This window comes from Lutjanus erythropterus, chromosome 2, assembly GCF_056507025.1.
Source record: "Lutjanus erythropterus isolate fLutEry1 chromosome 2, fLutEry1.hap2, whole genome shotgun sequence".
NCBI classification, from domain to species: domain Eukaryota; kingdom Metazoa; phylum Chordata; class Actinopteri; order Lutjaniformes; family Lutjanidae; genus Lutjanus; species Lutjanus erythropterus.
The window spans coordinates 29,688,148-29,707,380 of record NC_139318.1 but is presented as its reverse complement, the minus strand read 5'-3'; the positions used below and the strand labels follow the sequence as shown (position 1 = coordinate 29,707,380).

Genomic DNA, 19,233 nt, shown 5'->3' with positions numbered 1-19,233 from the left:
ATGTTTAAATTAACGCTGCATGTGTGGCGCTGTGTCTGCAGAAAGTGATCAGCTTTCCCTCTGCATGACAGCCTGAAAGGTGGGGGGGCTGCAGAGTCAAAGCCCGCATGAGTCCAGATGAGAGACAAGAGCCATTCATTTAGCTGTGAAGAATAAATGGTTCTGGGGAATTTGGATCATCCACAACCACTCTAATGCTTTTGGGGAATCCTGTCCTTGGCAACATACTGTAAGTTTTTTTTTAATGAAAGACATCTGCTGCAGGATGTTAATATGCCAATACTGCTGGCATGGACGAGAAATGAACAAATACATCTTTTGTTCAGTGGAAAAAAAACACATTTTAATCCCCCGTGGAGTACCCTAGATTTAAGCTCCTGGTCAAATTCCATTTTATTTATTCATTTATTTATTTTTACTTTGAGTAAGCAGCGTTGACACAAATGGCACTGATCAAAGCTGAGTCCAACGATAACCGCTGTCATGCTGACTGCAGCACGGCGCAGCAGTGTAAACATTTTAGTCGTCATGCTAAATGAACTTTACTACTCAGACCAATACGAGCATGAAGGTGAGAGAAATGGTCTGCCAGGGTTTGGCACCTGTCTTAATAGTGAGCTCAGTGAGTGTGTGGGTAACATCTTCCAACATCAACAGGTATTTGATGCTTGTGTCAACTCTGAGAGTCCCTTACACCTTTTCCCTTACATTTTCTTTTTTTAAGAGAAACATCTTGCCGTCGCTGGGTTTCTCTTCTGGATTTTTCTCGTATTTTATTAACATTCTTCTAAAACTCTGGCAAGCTATATTACAGTTGTGGCTCTGAGCCGATCATCTGTCTGCCATCTTTCCTCCTCACCTGGCTGGCATCATTGACCACATGATGACGATTTTATGTGTGATGTGTGCAGAGCTGTGAATATGTTGGCGTGTGGTGTCGCAGAAACGATGTGTATCAGTTTCTGCTGGTCTGTCTGAGCTTGAGTACATCTCAGATGCTTGTGGCCTGATGTAATGACTGTACAGGTGTACGTTACAGAAGCTTTAAGGTCGCACCATTAAGAAGAACAGTCATGAGACGTGAAACTCACAGAAATTATATCCTGTGTAGGTCTCTAAGGGCCATTTCTTCAAGTCGGGGGAAGTGATGCTGACTATGAACATGCTTTGCTCTTTATAAACTCCATAAACTGCTGTCGTGGTCCTTCTCCTGTGTTTGTATGTGCATGTGCTGGCCACAGATGAGAGAGCACGGTGCTTAGCTCCTGAATAGACGATTTCACTGGAAAAGCTCACTCCTTTCTCAGTTGTTTGGATTAAAAATAGTCAGTTTTACCTCTGGAACTTATCAAATTTGGATTTGCTGTGGTGGCATTTTTTTTATACATGTCAATATCAAAAGAAAAATATAGAAAGCACATCTTTCAGACTGCTCACATTCTTTATTCTCCAACACCTGAGTGATTTGTGCTCATAAATCTCACTTTTTATCACACAACATTCTTTGAAGACTGTAAAATACAGTGGCCCAGTAGCAAAATGTTGTAAATCACTGATGGAACAACATCAATCACTGCAGGCTGGTAAAATACGGAATTATTTAGGCCTATTTGTAGTTCATGGACTGCTGGATTTACCTACAGTGGGAGAGAGAGTTTAGGCTGGAGGTGAGAGGGGAGAGAGGGAGAAAGGGTGGGGGGAGAGAAAGAGGAGAGAGGAGGATCTTTAATACGATGGACATTTAGTAGATGGGAGGGTGAAACAGAGAGGGGGAGATGGAGAGAAAAATCAGGGAGCAGACTGACTAAGAGGTAGTTACCATGTTACATTAGACCAGGATTCAGCACCTGGAGAACTGCTCATTCATCTTTTTAGTTTTATTTTTTTTTTTATAGTTAATATGTTTAACAAAGGTAATATTTAGATTGTTTTATTCTATACAGTAAATTTTAGATTTTTTTTTTTTTTCACTTTTGACAATGGCTTTGGCATCAGGACGGTGGATTTTATTTTTGGTGTTAATTGAAGCAATGGCACATCTGACATCTTCTGCATATTATCCGTACACTTACTATAGAAGGATTTGCTATAGGCCACACTGTAACCATGGATACCATAGCCAAAATATTGGCTACCCGGCAGCAGGTAAGTGATCATTTCACTGCCAAAATGGAGATGAATCTGTGATAGATTTATGCTTCAACTCTGGATATTTTTTTAAAATGTATTTGTTCAAACGCTGTCATAATATTTTACAATATATTTATTTAGTCTTTCTAAATAGCATGGAAATTCAACCATATAAATGTCGAAATGCTTTTCAAGTCCATTTCACAAATGAGTGTAAAATTAGTTCATCACAAACATTTTTTTGACACTTCTGTTTTACTGCATTTTCTTATTCTCATAACAAAACATATAACAACAAAACAAAAACAACAAAATAAAACGAAATGACATCACTGTCAGAGTTTATACAGCTTTTGCTGACAGTCACAATCTTATTGCTTTGCATTTATATACTTGTTATTGGTGTTGTTACTTTTGGACCTGTAAATTGTTAATTTTTTGAAAGTTTTTGTTCACACTGGCCTCCTTGTATTCTTGAAATATATGTTAGTTTCTCCATTGCATACATTTCTCCTACTATATCCAGCTACTGTCTTTGTGTTGTGTTTTTATACCATTCCCAAGTAATAACTTTTTTTTACTAGCAGCCAGTAAAACATAACCAAATTCCTATCTTCTTACATTATGGTTCACTAACATAATTCTTAGGATTAAATGGATAAGTAGGGAGTCATTTACAGTAGTCAGAGTTTTTATTTGTGCCTCTCTGCAGCCAGACTGGCTAATCAGCCCCAATGATAATGTGTCTGCTGTACGAGCTGTCTGGCACTGCCCAGATAACTTTGTCTCTGATCAGAGTAGGGGAGGATGGCTTTTATCAACAGAGATTAACGCACATGAAAACATGAACTATGAATCATGAGAGACTCTTTGTAATGCTAACACAAACAGGGCTAGAAACCAGATACACTCTCGACAGATTATGTCAATATTATTATGATTGAATATTTCTTTTCATGTTTGGCAGGACTGCAGCGCTCAGGGGTAAATGCACGGGATGAAACATGTTTTACATTTATTATTACCCCAATGCTGATAATCTCTCTGATCTACTGTGTTCCTTCTTGGAGATAAATCAAAAGTGTTCAGAAATAATTTATCTTGCACACAATAAACAAATCACCTTTTCGGAAACAGACCAAAATAGTTTTCCGTGAAGACGACACCGTGCTGTTGGTGGCTGCGGGCAGAGAATTAATGTGCCTTCTGTTAAAGCCAAAGACTGCAGAGGCTTTGGCTCTGAGCTCAGGGGGGATCATGTTTTGGAGGCTGGAGGGGATTCACTGACTGTGCGCTGCAGCTCCACTGCGCTGGACCCGTTTCATGAAAAACCAAACCAAAGGACGGCATGCAGCATGGATGGAAAAACGAAGGGACAGCTCCTGCCAGCTTTCCTGGACCGAGTGGAGCTGAAATTTGGCAGCAGAAAAACAAGGAGGAGGAAAGTTTAGAAGCTCATTTCTGCCCCAAACACTATATTTGAAGATGCTGTGGGATATTACTGAGAGTAGAAGGGTTCAGCTGCAGGATATTTCTATAATTTAGCTGTTTTGGACAGCTTTTACTGGAACCAGTAAGACAGTAGATTTTAGTCCCTTTATGCTCTTACACTGCTTTTTTGCTCTTATGTTAATCCTATCCTTGTTTTTATTATGAAGAGTGGAATCAGTGTTTTGTGTATTATATTAACCACTAAAATGTAATAATTTATGACACTGCTTCCACCACCATCTTCTATAACATCTGGATGACGTGTTTTGGGTCTTGTAAAGGCCTGATTTATGGGTACATCACAGATCTTGTACTGTTTGTGTGTACTGTGGGAACATGAAGACAGTGATGTGGTGGTGTGTAATGTGCACGATTAGGCTCAGATGCAGATTGTCCAGCTCCCATGCTGCCTTCATCCCACACTGTGTATTCAGAGGCCAAATTCTCTCCCAACTCTGAGATTAATGTTCTTCTCACCACTGGCCACAAGAAATACTGCCTTAAAGCTGTTATAACCAAAATTTATAGGAAACCCAAACAAAGGATGAAATGAGTATGTCTGATGTGAAAGAGGTCAATTGTAGTGATGAACCCTCAGAGAATTAAAGTTCAATTCAAGACTTCACCTAACTCTACAGAGTGTTCTAGCATCTTTCATTGCTCTCATCAGTCTTGTTTCCAGCAGCAGGTATCTTCAACAAAAACAGTTCTGTTAAACTCACTGTATGCTGCCTGCCGAGCATCAAATTGCAGACTGACACAGCAACTAACTGGTGAGCAGAGTGAGTCTCCCTGATGGAGACCAAATGGTGAGCTCAGAAGAGAGTGAACATTGGGCTAAACATCCTTCTGATATATGTGGGGCCTTCAGTTGCCTAATGGTTAAAGCGGTTCACACTTTAACTCCCAGCTGGGGAACTTTGTTGCATGTTTTACCCTTCTCTTACTCTACATTTCCTCTATGCATCTCCACTGCCATATCAAGAAAAGGGAAAATGTCAATGTCATCTAGTTACTGTAGATCTAAATACTATCATGAGACAGTTTGCTTAGTAATTGTTCTTCAGTTTGGCCATTAAAAGATAAACAGTAGCATCATGATACTGTATTTTATTTTATTTATCCATCATTAAATGTAGAATCAGTTGGATTGGTCCAAGCTGTTTGTAAATGCATCAGGATGTCAAATACCAACGAGCACAGCAAAACATTGAGAAAGAATAAGGAAATGCAGGCGGAGGGCAGGGCCTTTGCAAATTCAGACACCAAAACAAAAAGGAAACTATAGGAAGAGGATTATAGACATATGAGACTATACATTTGCTTTTAGGAAACTGTTGCAGATTATACCTTTAATTTATACCTGGTTATTCTTTGCTTTCCCTCACATTGAGCGAGAGGCAGGGTCATGATGTGGGTCGCCAGTGTTTCGCAGGGCTGACAGACATGTCACACTCATATTCACATCTATGGGAACTTTAAACTTTGCTTTTTCCTCTAACCAGCAAGTCTCCTCACTGAGTGGTGAGATATAAGGCGACTGTCTACATGTGTTTATGAGCAAATTATTTTTCCCACTAAGGTTACAAGACTGTCTATTTGCTTTTTTGAAAGGAAGGGGCTTTACGATGTGATGAATGTTGATATTATTTATGTGGGGTTTATTTATACTGAGCTGTTTAATGCATTTGTTTAACACACACACAGCACCCAATAACAAACTGTGTGGTCTGTGGTGGGACAGGCAATGTTTTAAGACTTGTATCAAAAAACACTAAAAAAATATATGAAGACACTTAAGTAAAGTAAAATCTTCCTTTCGTAAATTATATTACTCAACTAGTTTATAAAATCAACTCCTTTTCACAGGAATTCTTCTGAATTCTTGAAATAGTTTCTTGCTGAGAATAGCTGCCTGGAGTCAGGGCCGTACTGAACAACACATTTCTCAACCAGACATTTAACTTGGCGCTTACTAATAGTCTTTTATGATGTGTTAGCTGTTTTTACAGCCCTCATGCAGCAGCCAGAAGACATTCACACTCACCTTTTTAATGTGTCACATCACTTGTTTCAGTCAGCAACATTTCCAGTAAGTCCTCTCTGCTGATTTTAGTAACAAACAGGTAACTTGTTGCTGGCCTGGAGGTGAGGTGGGTTCAGCTTTGTGTCCTAATTTTCCTGATGATGATGATGGCTGCAGACGGGCTGTTAGCAGAAGTCCAAACAGAGCTGGGCTTCATAAATCAGCTCAGGTCTCACAGGGGGGGTCTGCTGTGGAACTCAGAAAACAATTTATTAGTCTTTGACCCCTAAAATAAGAGATGTTTAGGAACATGGCTTGTTTCATGTGAAATCTGGTCGCACCGCATGTTTTGCGCACCACCGCTTTCTGAGATGAAGAACCCCCTTCTTATATTTGTTTATAATCTCAACGCTCGGCTGAGAGGAATGTGTATGTTTTGCATCCTCCGATTTAAGCTTCCATATGTTTGCTGCACCCAAGGGACGTCGACAAGAAGCAGAGGAATTTAAATTTGCGCTTAAATGTTCAGTAGTTGTTACCACATGGGGGATTTGTTTGTTTGAGCTGCAATGCTTTTGTAGAATACTTTCCCTTCTCATCCATCATCTCCTTTCTTCTTGGAGTACATCTTTATCCTAAAACCTGCATTAAATTCCTCTCTTAGCTTGGCAGCTCATCTAGGCTTTATTCTTGTGAGCAATTTTTTTTCCTATAATGAGAGGATTTAGTCAAATTGCACTCATTTCTCTCCTATGTCTCTCCTTCTGTCTGCTTCTGTCTGCCTGTCCTCCTCCTCTGCAGATATTGATGAGTGCCAGGTCCATAATGGAGGCTGCCAGCACAGATGTGTTAACACCAGGGGCTCCTACTACTGTGAATGTCACCCGGGCTCTCGCCTGCATGTGGACGGTCGCACCTGCCTTGGTAAGGAACGTTATAGCTTAGTTGGAAGTCCGCACAGTGAAATTAAACAGGTAACAGGGACAACATCAACTAACACAACTGAATCCAACATGTTTTGAGGTTTCATCTTTACTGTATTGCAATTAGAGACGGAGTATGAAGGCTTTTCTTTGTAATGTGGCCCCATTTGTTCAAAACTAATGTAAACAATGAAATACTGGTTCTTCAAGTCTATAATTTTGTGGTCATTATTTCACTGAAGATTAGCCACATATGCTTTTTGACATGGGCACTTAATCATGCAAACCACATTCATAATGTTGCAGTAGATGAGCCTTTGATTCTGACAAACAGCTCTATTGTGAGATGATTCAAATAACATTTCCTAGTAAAGCCCCACACTGAGTTTGTGCATTTTCATTTCCCTTCAGTGGAAATTGTTTCTTTTAGAAAGACATTTTTGAAGCAGTTTTCTGAGTGAATCAACTTCAACAGACGTGTGTTGCTAGAATACGAAAACAATTTCCTGTCATTAAATGGCTTGTTTAGTTTGATTAATCCAGAACCTAAAGATCAGTGTTGTGCATGAACGCGCTTAAAAAGCAGCTTTCATTGAATGTGTTTGTGTGTTGGCTTTGGTGAAAGGTGAACAGATCAGAGCAGTTTGCAACTAATGAACGTGAGTGTTGTTCCTTCCTGAGAGAGATGGCAGCGCTCATATCATCAGCTGATTGAAATGTCTGATGCAGTTGCAGCACAGAGAAACAGAGAGAGGGACTGTGGGAGTATGGACAGAAGTGTAGATGATATAAAAACCTTATTTGATCATGCAGCATGAAGTGTATGAACGACACAGCAGGCTGGAGTCTCTGTAACAGTGAGAAACGGGCAGATAGATCTGTGTTACGGCAGAGACACACTACTTTCTGGAGTGAGCAGCAGCCTGCCTGAACACACCAGCAGTGCATTTCTCAGTGCTGGTAAATGCATGACTCTGCTCCTCTGCTGTTTATATTCACACATAAAGTTGACCTTTAAAACAAATTTAAAGCTTTTTATGTGTTCCCTAAAAAGCGGACGCTTTCTTTTCTTCCCTCCTGTCTGTCTGCTCATCTCTCTCCCTCCCTGTAGGCACTACTGATGAATAGTTGGAATAAGTACGTCATTTAAAAAAATACAACCAAAAACAGCACAGATACTATTTCTAATAAATATAATGGATGGGCAGATTGTCATATTTCATCATGTGGAGGAAAAATTGGTGAAATTGAAACTAAAGGAGAACAGCAGGGAGAGAAATGAAGCAAGTTGGAAATAATGTTCAGATTTCATCATTTATCAGAATCAAATCATTTGTTATATATAATACATCATAGACATCGTGTATAGTAGATTAGAAGTATGTTTTCTTGCCAGATTTGCTTGTTGACAGTGGAAAAAATAGAACGGACAACAAAACTGTCCCCGCAGATTGTGAGTCTGCCATGTTGCTCCACACAGCGGGACACTTCGTATGTTCAGCCCAGTTGATTAACATGGACAGTTCCCAGTTAGTCTCAACAGTATGTCGGTCTTCTAATTTGCTGTCTGCCGTGTTGTAAATGTTCTCAAATTGTTCTAAATTGTTGTTAATACTGTAGATATAACTTCAAATTAATACAAAAAACAAGAATATCTCACACACCATCTAACATAACATCATTATATAGGATCTGGTGTCGCTGGTAAGAGGTTTTATAAGGTTCTTGTGAAGATATTTATTTTATAATCACACACAAAGTGAAGCAGCACATTCTTGCAAATGAGAAACTAGAGACAGATAAAGTTTGGCAAGAAAATTTCTTACACAATTGATTATCAGATTAGTTGCTGATTGGTTGGCCCCCATCTCTCTGTCCATGTTTCCCATCATCTCTTGATGAAGGCACAGAAAATTTGAAATGTCTGTAATATCACGACAACTGGGCAAACTCCATCTGCTGAAGGGGAAGATTGTGTGACACAAACAGCCTCAGAACCGCTACTAAATGGACCTCATGATGACAGTATAAATGAAATTCAAAACTCATTCCAAGAAACATATTTTTGATGCCATTGTGTCTCATGTTGAAGTGTTCACACAGAGTTTCATTAGATGTGACAAACTCTATGGCACAAAAACATTTTAGATGACTGTGGTCTCTGTATCTCATTTACTTATGATTCCAGATTTTCCCTCCATTAAATTCTGCTCGTATGTTATTTGAACATTAACATAAGCGTCACTCCTTAAATGCAATCTGTCACTCTTGACCTCTGCAGTGTTTATGCAGTTTCTCCGTGTCATTTCTGTCACGCCAGATACATTAAATTTTGTTTTTTCCCGAAATAGCTGATAGGGAAACAAGTATAAACCTGGCACCAGTGTCTACAGTCAGGAATGTATACACATAGAGCGTCCTGACGTTTAGAGTAGAAATCATTGTGTTTCTTGGCTTCATAAAGCGAAAGTTGTTTCATTGTCTTACAGAGCAGACACTATACTTGGGACCCAACTGTCCCTGAGAGGCTCTTGTGCGTGTGACAGCTGTTGTATGAAGAAATGACTGATTGCACTAATAATCATAGTGCACATCTGGAGTGACTCCCAGGTGAAGCTTATCTGTGAGGCTGCATATCTATCTGCTGACAGTCGTGTTAAGATTGTGCAGAGGCGAGCTGCAAAATGTTCACAAATAGATCCTGTACTGAAATCAGCTTTGTATAACAAGTGAGTATTTCATTTTTGCACCATGCGTACTGAATAAAGGACAACACAGCATATTGTCAGAGGGAGAAACAGAAGAGCAGATGTCCTCAAATCGATTCAGTCTTATCCAGCTCTTGATCTGCCAGCAGAGGTCAGATGTATCCCACACACTTAGCGTGTGGCTGAATAATATTTGAGCTGGAAAGCACTCGGCGGTTTGACGTGCACTTGTGATGGATGGATCTTGACTCCAACCTTCCAGTATGAAAAAACACCGTCTTTGAGAAAACCGGGCTGTTCGGCCTCTACCTGTTGTTTTCTCTGAAAGAATCAAGTCCAGGCCGTCTACCGGGGCTTCATCTGTTGTTACGAAGAAGAGAAATACAGATGAGGGAAGATTGAGCTGACTCTGCCCTCAACCTCATCCCCAGACGAGTGTTGTCCACCACAGAGAGCCTGCCATTCAAATCTCTGTGATTTTTGGCTTCTCTGTGGTGATGGATCTCTCGTGGCTCAGAGCATAGTAATTCTCTGAGGTATTCTCTCAGTGTCTTGTAGGAATGTCAGTCCGGCGGTCATGACCTCTCTGAGAAATTTTCCTGTAGATGTGACACTGCAGCCAAATCAAAAGTCAGAAAGACTAACATGAAACTGGAGGTTATATTTATGGACAGTTTTCTGCAAAGACACCTGATTTTCTCATTCCCTGTGATTGCCTCTTTGTCTGTCCCTTTATTTAAAGTTCTCCCCCAAGTTGAAAATACCTATTTTACCTATAGTACTATTTATATATTTAAATTCTTTGGTGTGTGTTGCAGAGTTTTAAAGGTATCAGCCATAAAGATGTCCACCTTTTCTTGAATACACTTCAAGTAGATGGCACTCAACTTGTCTCTTTCCAGAAATCATGACCCTGTTATCAAGATAATCCACAGACTTTGTTGTGAGCACTTAAATGTAGGGACTGTTTTCTTCCTACCAAACCGAACCAGCCAACGGTATCACTGCGCTGAATGAAGTGTACATCTGTTCAATAGAGGTGGGAATCTTTTGGCACCTCATGATTTGATTCAGTTGTGATTCAGAGGGCTACAAGACGATTATAAAACAATCATCAATGCATCTTCATGCATCAAAATTTTGGATTTCTTTACATGATTTTTTGATTCTGACCATATTTCTATTTGCTACTTTTAAAATACAGTATATTTGTAAGCACAAGACGCAACGTGTGCACAGTGTGGCTCTTGTTTAGGTCCTTTTCCCTTCAACTTCAGAAGCCAAAATGCTTCCATACAGTAGCTTTTAAGTCAGTTGGATTGTATCCAGCTGCAGTTGCTCACACTCACTATACTCGTAGCAAGTATGATGCACATGTATATGTTTCACCATCCAGTTGGTTCAGCCGTAAGGAGTGTACAGCCCAGTCTTACAAAATTACTACAGGTGATCGTAATGTTGAGAATTGGGTTTTAAACTTCTTCATCTGTTCATAATCTTTCAAAAAGAAAATTGAAATACATCTAAGAATCACCATGGTTTGATAGACAGAAAGTAGTTCCTATATTAAACTGTTCACAGTAGATTATTTTGAATAACCCTGTGGTTTTGAAGACAAGAGTGGAAGCACTGCTGGGTCTTTCTGTTGGTCACAATACAGGTGCTCTTTGGATACTTCAGGTATTTCCCACTTATTCTTCAGGTGAAAGGCTCATTGCGTGGGTCAAACAGGCTAAGAAAAATATCAAAAATGCAAGGCTCCTTGAAAAAGGAGGCACATTGTAAAGTTTGTCAAGTAAAATGGCTTTATTGTTTTTTTTGTTGTTGTTGTTGTTGTTTTTTTATACTTTGAGCACCACAAGCCGAGTGTCATCTAGTACCATTATGTTTGATATCTCCAAAACTCACACCCAAGCAATCCAGATAGATAAATAGCACTATGAGTAAGAGGTAAAATATGTATTTTTGATTTTAGGGTGAGCTGTCCCTTTAAGTCTCTCTGGACTTTTTTTCATGCCACTAAATTTTATCCTTTTTTTTTTCTTTTTAGCTGTCCACTCGTGTGCCATCAGCAATGGAGGATGTGAACACTACTGTGTGCAGCAGTCTGCCGCTCATTTCCGCTGTCGCTGCAAGCCAAATTACGTGCTGGCAGAGGATGGCAAGCACTGTAAACGTGAGTGCCCAAACTCTGGTGTAACACAACACTAAATACACATTAACACAGATGACACGAGATGGAGAGGAGGAATAATGAATGGCTGGTTGACTGTGAAGAGAGTGCCAATAAAACTGAGTTCTTTGGAATATTATGAAGGTGTGATTCTGAAGATTTTATCCTAACATTGAAAACACATTGCCTGCATCAGCTGCCAGATGCAATTATCTGACAGGATGTCTGTGCTGGAGCAGGATTATTTGTCATTCATGGGATGAGACATTAAATTGGAGTGAATCACAGAATCTCTTCATTGTTTTCTCTCTCAAATTAGTATTTTGACGTCCTTGCTTCTTTTAATCTCTCTGATCTCTGAGGCCGTGCGGTTGAGTGCAGCTCTCTGCGGGTGGGAAATTATACATATATGTATTTTAAATTACTGTCTTTCAGATGCTTTTACTTTGTAATTGTTGGCTGTGAGCAGCTTCCTCTAATTTTTGCAGAGCTGAAGGTTCTCATCCCAAATGCCGGACAGGCTTACACAAGTCAAACACACACACAGCTATGCAGAGAGAACAATAAAGAGATGATGTGGAGGTGCAGGGAGGCAGAGTGGATTTAAGGCTCTCCACATGCTCCGTATTAAGATGTCAGTTTTTTTTGTATAGTTTTCTATATTACCGTGCCAGAAGTGTTCCCTGCTTGACTGACACCGGTGGATTTATGTTTATGAGTGTGTGCTTTTTGTGTTGCAGTGCAGAATCCCTGTGCAGATCAGAATGGAGGCTGCATGCATGAGTGTCGGGTCGATGGTGGAAAAGCTCACTGCGACTGTAAAGTTGGTTACATCCTGGCAGAAGATGGCAAAACCTGTGATGGTAAATTCATCAGTAACATTAATGAAATTATATAGATGTAGCTCAGAGATAAAGGGACAGTTTACCCCAAAATCAAAAATACTTATTTTTCCTTTTACCCCTAGTGCTGTTTATCCATCTAGACTGTTTTGGTTTGAGTTGTTCAGTTTTGAAAATATAGGAACTAGAAAGTACTGGGCTTGTGGTGCTCAAAGTGCCCAAAAAATGCATTTGAAAAACCAAACAGCAATGTCTCTTTCCAGAAATCCAGACCTGGTTATTCAAGATAATCCACAGACCTTTCATGTAGAAACTATTTTCTTTCTACCAAAACACACCCACCAATTGTATCTCGGATTTTGATTTTGGAGTGAACTGTTCCTTTAATCGGTTTTACATGGGAGGAAAATATAAGGAGATGGATATAGAAAATGGTTTACAAAATAATCTTGCTACATTTAATAGCTGTTGCAGAGCCTTAGGTCATATCACACACTCATCTTCATCTCAGAAAATGGTTAAATTTAAGTGTTACATTTTCAAAGTTATAAGTAGTGCTTGAATTTTAATATACTCTATACTTTAAAATAATCTTTTATCTACAGACTCATGCAACTCCCATGAGTTAACATTAAATAATCATGATCAAAACATACAATCAAAGTTAATATGAACTGCTGGTAAAATACACAAAAGTAAAAATATACATCGATTTATTGGGTATAAATGAATTCTGTAAACTTTTCTTCACAGTTGCATTTCTGATAACATCTAGATTTGACGATTAAGGCTTCAGTGGCTGGAAACTTTTTGTTTAGGACCTTGAAAGTGATTGAAAAGTTCTGTATGAACCCTGTCCTCAGCAGACGAAGGTGGCCCAGTTTTCATGGAATTTTTGATGTTCTGAGATAGTTAGGTTTCTGAGAACTTTCAAAAAATTTCTGGACCATGCTGGCTCGAAAGTCCACTTTGAAGATTAGAAACAGCAGAGAAATGGAAATGGAAAAATCTACATTCCCATGTGTACTGAGCACAGATTATGCGATACAGCTGAAAGCTCCAGTATAGTTACTAAATGCCCCTTTTTGTGATTAAAATATAGCTTTTAAGCAAAACAAGTTAAAACAAGAATTTTCAAGCGAGTTTTTGTGTTGTCAGTTTCATCCAGCACCGAGTTAAAAGTGTGTGAAAGAGGCTCAGAAATGGATTTTATTCATGAGAAGCACATATGGGAACAGGATGGATGTAAATGAACCTGTGCAAACCAGATGTATTAATCCCTTTTATTCAGTCTTATTTATTTTCATCATTTTTGTCTCAGATATTGATGAGTGTGAGACAGAAGAGGCCAACTGTGCTCACGGCTGCCACAACACACCAGGCTCCTACGCCTGTGTGTGTAACGCTGCCTACGAGCTGGGATCTGATGGAAAACAGTGCTACAGTCAGTTCTAACCCTTTTAATATTATTACATGCATATAAACCTCTGATATTTATTTAGCACAAGATATTTCAGTCTTTTTCATTAACACTTTGTCTCACTGTGAACTTGTAAAAGGAATTGAGATGGAAATTGTGAACAGCTGTGAGAACAACAACGGCGGCTGTTCGCACCACTGCCAACATTCGACCAACGGGCCCATTTGCTCCTGTAACCATGGTTACAGACTGGATGATGACCTCAAAACCTGCATTGGTAAGAGACTTTAATGCACTGATGTAAAACATGCTTATAACAGATGATAGGACATACTCACATACTACATCATCACTCAAATCTGTAGTTGAATTTTTAGTTTTATATGGATTAGAAAAGTTGTGTTTATCACTACTTTTGATTAGGGTCTAGTTCTGATGGTCATCTGCATGGTAAAACAGTTTGACCAAACACTGAACCTTTATGAAGGTTTGGATTTATTGCAAGGCTCTGATATTAGACTCCATTGGTTTTATTTGAGAAGGTGTTCAAGAGGATTTGGATTCAGTGAACAAATCTGATGCTGGATTAACGGGTTATTCCATTTTTTAAAAATCTGGGCTGAGAATGCTGCTGGGACGATATACTGGACCTGTACTGTTTTTGTAAAAATAGGGCTCAGGTTTAAAAATACCAGAATAATCCTTTATTATTTGATAAATACATTTCTAGCACAATCCTAAATATGACAATTTGTGACACTGATAATATTGTGCAGTATAATTCCCTGTGCCTCCCTGTAAACTCTACCATAATTATACATTAGCATGAAAAACAAAACTTATTGCCTTATGACGCTGTTTTTTTATTAAGGCAGGGAGATCCCCTCGAGATACCAGATCTCTTCCTCCAGGGAGTCCTATTAATACTGCAGATGACATCTCAGTTAGTGTAGATGATCACTCAATCCAACTACATAACAAAAACACTGGGGAAAAAATAAAACGGGCCTCTGTACATACGGAAACACATACAGAAAATTATTTTACTGCAAGTAAAATCATCTATTGGGACTTTGGAAGATCTGTAGGACTCTGATCTGTAATTCTAAAATGCTTTTTGGTCATCGCTTGACTTTTTGGCTTTAGAAAAGTATTTGCTGATGGAAGCCAAGGTTTGCAAAGGAAAAGTTAATCTCAGTAATATTATCCTCTGCTTGTAACTTTGACCTTAATTGGCTGTTAAACCTGTACGATTTACACTGTCTCATAAAATGTTTTTGTCAGTGAGCAGGGGAGCGTGTCACAGCAGTCGGTTCATAATTTTTGTCTTCCTGCTTGTTGCGTTTGGCAGATGTGGACGAGTGCGGAGAGCAGAGCTCCTGCTGTGAGCAGGACTGCACCAACTACCCCGGAGGTTATGAATGCTACTGCACAGCAGGATACAGACTCAACTCAGATGGATGTAGCTGTGATGGTATGTGTAAATCTTAGTCAAAACTGATAATTTACTTGTGTTGAATTTTGGGAGAGTTCCAGTTTGATTTTGAGGACATCAACGCAAACATGCACACTGCTGTCTTTGTTTTAGTCTAGCTCGTAAAGTGAGAGCTGTTTGGTTAAATTGCTTTGGCTTTTCTCAACTTCTCCTGCTGATGTAGACAAAGTGTTTGAGTCTGTATTGTGTCTGTGTTGTTTAGATGTAGATGAGTGTCTGGCTGCTAATGGCGGGTGTGATCACACATGCCAGAACAGCGCAGGTTCCTTCCAATGTTTCTGCCGCCGGGGTTTCCGTCTGGATGAGGACCGGCAATCCTGCATCCGTGAGTATCAGCAATTATGTTGAAGAGAGTGCGTGTGAATTACATCAGAAACATGCCACTGGAAGACCTGGCAAACTGTTGTTGTCGTACTGCAAACAACATCCTGTGTATCGAGTCAGTTGAGATCGTGAGTGTTAATGGAAAAATGGATATTGCAGTTTGAGTATTACAACATGGTGCTTGTATTCTTTTTATGTAATAGGACTGTACCATTTGAACAAGCCCTTCTGAACTGGCCTGCAGTTTGATGTCACAACTGAAAAAAAGCATAGAGGGCAGGTATTGTAATACTGCCAGCCCATCATGGAATAAAAAGCCTTTTTCACTGCAAATTTTGGCTTGTTAAGTAGGAAAAGCACATGTGTTACTAATAATATCAAAGATGGTTCTGTTCTTCTCAAGTGTCCCAGTAAACCACGACAGCAGGACAGTGTGCCAGCGTGCACAATACCAGGCCTCTGAAACTGAAGCATTTTATTATTTACACTTGTGCTTTTCCTACTGTGATATGTCAAAATGTCTCTGCTTAAAATACTGCATACTATTACCATTATAATACTTTTTACACTTGCTATTAACACGCGTCTTAGGCGATCCAATCACAAGTGGACAGATTTAAATGCAGGTATATGCATCCAAGATGCATTTAAGATGCTTTGAGATCTGATCACATTCTTTCAGAAGTGTTTTCATGAAGTGTGTCCTGGGCCTGTACCTGATAAACATGGTTTCTTACATCTTGGAGAACAACATTTGAAGGCCAGTGCATTTCTACAGCACTACAGTAAATGATTATAATGATGTTGATTTGATTCTGCAATCTGGATACTACACTTGGCCATACTGCAATTTCGGTAAGATGCAAAACTAAATGACATACAATGTATTTTATTCACAGTGTGTAATATTGATTCTCTTCCTGTCTGTATCCTCGCAGCACTAGAAGGTGCAGTCGAGGCCCTGTCCAGCAGAGGTGCCATCGAGCTTCCTTTGATTCACCCGCAGCTCACCTTGATGCAGGACTACAGCCAACCCCTGGAGCGCTATTACGACTATGAAGACGATGAGGGGGAGCTGAGGGCAGAAAGCAACCTGGCAGAGAAATTTGGTGAGTCCCCCCCCCGCTGGCCAAACCCAAAACCATTAAGCGCTTATTATCATTAAGAGGAAACTGTATCTGATTACCTGAGTGTGAGTCCCGGGAGGTGAAGCTGTCTGACACACTCGTTTACTGCGGACAGGAACAGACCACACGGTGGGGGTTAATTACTGCTCTCAGACTGTTGGTACATACTGTAACACCACAGCTCCTCTGGCAGGAATGCTGAGGCTCATACGTCCTGGCAGCTAAACGGAGCCCGAAACAGGAAGTCAAAAAGTCTGGTTTATGTCACCCAAACTTTATGGAATATTTTGACAACAGCAGAAGTTGAATGTTTAATGTTACTTCACTGGAAGTTAACAAGAGTAATGCCTGCAAAACAAATTTTGACATTTTTACGCAGTCTATGTGCTGACACCATTTTGTTTTGGGGGCGTTATTTTTTGTCTAAAAAAGTGTTTTCCAACTTGTCCTGCCCTGCTGTGCTGTGATTGGCTTGTTGCCTCGACATGTCATTATGATTGCCAGAAAACCTTTGTAATATGTGATCAGCTTTCTGAAAGGGTCTGTTTCATCCAAGAGCTTGTCTTAAACCTAACAAAGTAGTTTTGGTGCCTTAACCTAACCAAACTGCGACTGAAAATTTGAAATAAAACTGAAAATAATCAGTCAAGTAAGTCTAAAAATAAAAAAAATCAACAATGATTTTCGTACGACTTTCATTCAGGGGACAAGGTCTCATATCCTGTGTTTGACCCATTCAACCACCACAACCTCCTCTCTAAACTTCTCATAACTGCTGATATTACAGCCTTGCTCACAGCAGTTGGGCAGGAGTTGCACTCACAGCTAGCATCAAGCAACGAGTACTAGTCAATCACAGCAGAGTAGGGTGGGTATAGACAGAAAAAGAGAAGTAATGCAGTTTTGGGTTGTCTGTACGCCCTTCCCGTTGCCCATAACTCAAGATTTCATGTGGTAATTCTGACAAACTTTCACAAAAATGTCTAATAGGACAAAATGATAAAGTTATGACATTGTATATCCAAAAGGTCAAAGGTCAACTCGACTGTGACATCATAATAGCTCTCGTGAGAACTTCCAACTTGCAAAAAAAGATACATTACCACCATTCATTAAATTTCTGTAAAGTCTTTATTTTATTCATATTAGAATGGCACCAACATGAATCCTGCCTGCTTGTGTTGACTTTTTTTCTGTCCCACCTCAGTCCCATGATTTACTTTACTACATATATTACATGAGTCTGGACAGACAAGGATGTAAACTGTAACTTGACTGGTTGGCAGAGGCCTGCAACCACAAGGCGATAATGCTAGTTTGACCTGACAAGTATCCGACTGGGATTGAAACATTGTCCATTCAAATAAATCACGGTTTGACTTGATTTTTTCATCAATGCTAATTTCCAACAGCATTTGGCCTCAATGTGGCATAAACTCCTTTTAGCTTCGCTAATATTTGTAATAAAAGTTGAACACTGGCGCATTGATAGCCTCCGAGTTACTAAGTAACTGAGACAGTAAATTCTTTGTTTGTGAGCATCAACTGTCATGATTACAGTTTAGATAAAAATAAATAAATGCATCCTTCATTATGAACTGTCATGGCTGCAATGACCTTTGTCTCATTCATTAACCTCTTGTTTCCAGTGTGTTTGAACGACACGTTTGGTAACGACTGCAGTTTGACGTGTGACGACTGCTCTAACGGAGGAAAATGCAATCCGTGGAAAACTGGCTGCGACTGCCCCGATGGGTGGATCGGCATCATCTGCAACCAGAGTGAGATTCTTGACACACAGATGCATACACATGTGTATCCTGTCACTCTGTATCAAATTATAAAGTCATTCTTGAGAGTTTAGCAGTGATCAACCCTTTTGTTTTCCAACCTCACAGCGTGCTCCGAGGGACATTTTGGTAAAAACTGCTCCTTCCCCTGTAAGTGTAAAAACGGTGCCAGCTGTGATCCCGTCAGTGGGAGCTGCCGCTGTCCGCCTGGGGTCAGTGGAGACTTGTGCCAGGATGGTGAGTTGTCTCCCCAGTTGTCTCCCAGTTGTGTCCCACACAAAAGTTTTTGCTCCTTAATTTTTCCCAGTTGTTGAATTTGTTTCTTGTGTGCAGGCTGTCCTAAAGGCTTCTACGGGAAGCAGTGCAACAAGAAGTGTAACTGTGCTAATAACGGGCGCTGTCACCGGACCTATGGAGCCTGTCTGTGTGATCCTGGACTCTACGGACGCTTCTGCCACCTACGTAAGTCCCACCATCCCAATTATCAAGTTATGTTTTAAGAATATGTGCACAGAAAAACATATTTTACATACTGGATATGCTATAGAAAAATATAGATAAACAGGCAACAGAAAAACATGCACATTTGTAAATATTGTATTTAGCCCATTAATCATTCATACCTTATTTCATGTAATTTATAATTTCTTCGCATTAAATGCAAAAAAAAAAAAAGTTGTCACTGCTGTCATATCTCTTGGTTTAACATCAGGTAATGTGTGTATTTTATTGCATTGTAACAGTATTGTATCAATGCACATATATATTTAAAGTAGTATTAAAT

At 39.7% G+C, this 19,233-nt stretch overlaps 1 protein-coding gene across 1 annotated transcript in view; it reads left to right on the top strand.

Moving 5' to 3' along the window:
• The window catches only part of megf6b (multiple EGF-like-domains 6b), an 87,739-nt gene that overhangs the window by 50,423 nt on the left and 18,083 nt on the right, over positions 1-19,233 (top strand). Inside the window, exons 6-16 of the mRNA XM_084736689.1 lie at positions 6,449-6,571; positions 11,329-11,454; positions 12,192-12,314; positions 13,615-13,737; positions 13,853-13,990; positions 15,065-15,187; positions 15,411-15,533; positions 16,471-16,641; positions 18,309-18,440; positions 18,558-18,686; positions 18,783-18,911. Of these exons, the coding sequence (XP_084592815.1) occupies positions 6,449-6,571; positions 11,329-11,454; positions 12,192-12,314; positions 13,615-13,737; positions 13,853-13,990; positions 15,065-15,187; positions 15,411-15,533; positions 16,471-16,641; positions 18,309-18,440; positions 18,558-18,686; positions 18,783-18,911 (1,440 nt within the window). The remainder of the gene's footprint in view (positions 1-6,448; positions 6,572-11,328; positions 11,455-12,191; positions 12,315-13,614; positions 13,738-13,852; positions 13,991-15,064; positions 15,188-15,410; positions 15,534-16,470; positions 16,642-18,308; positions 18,441-18,557; positions 18,687-18,782; positions 18,912-19,233) is intronic.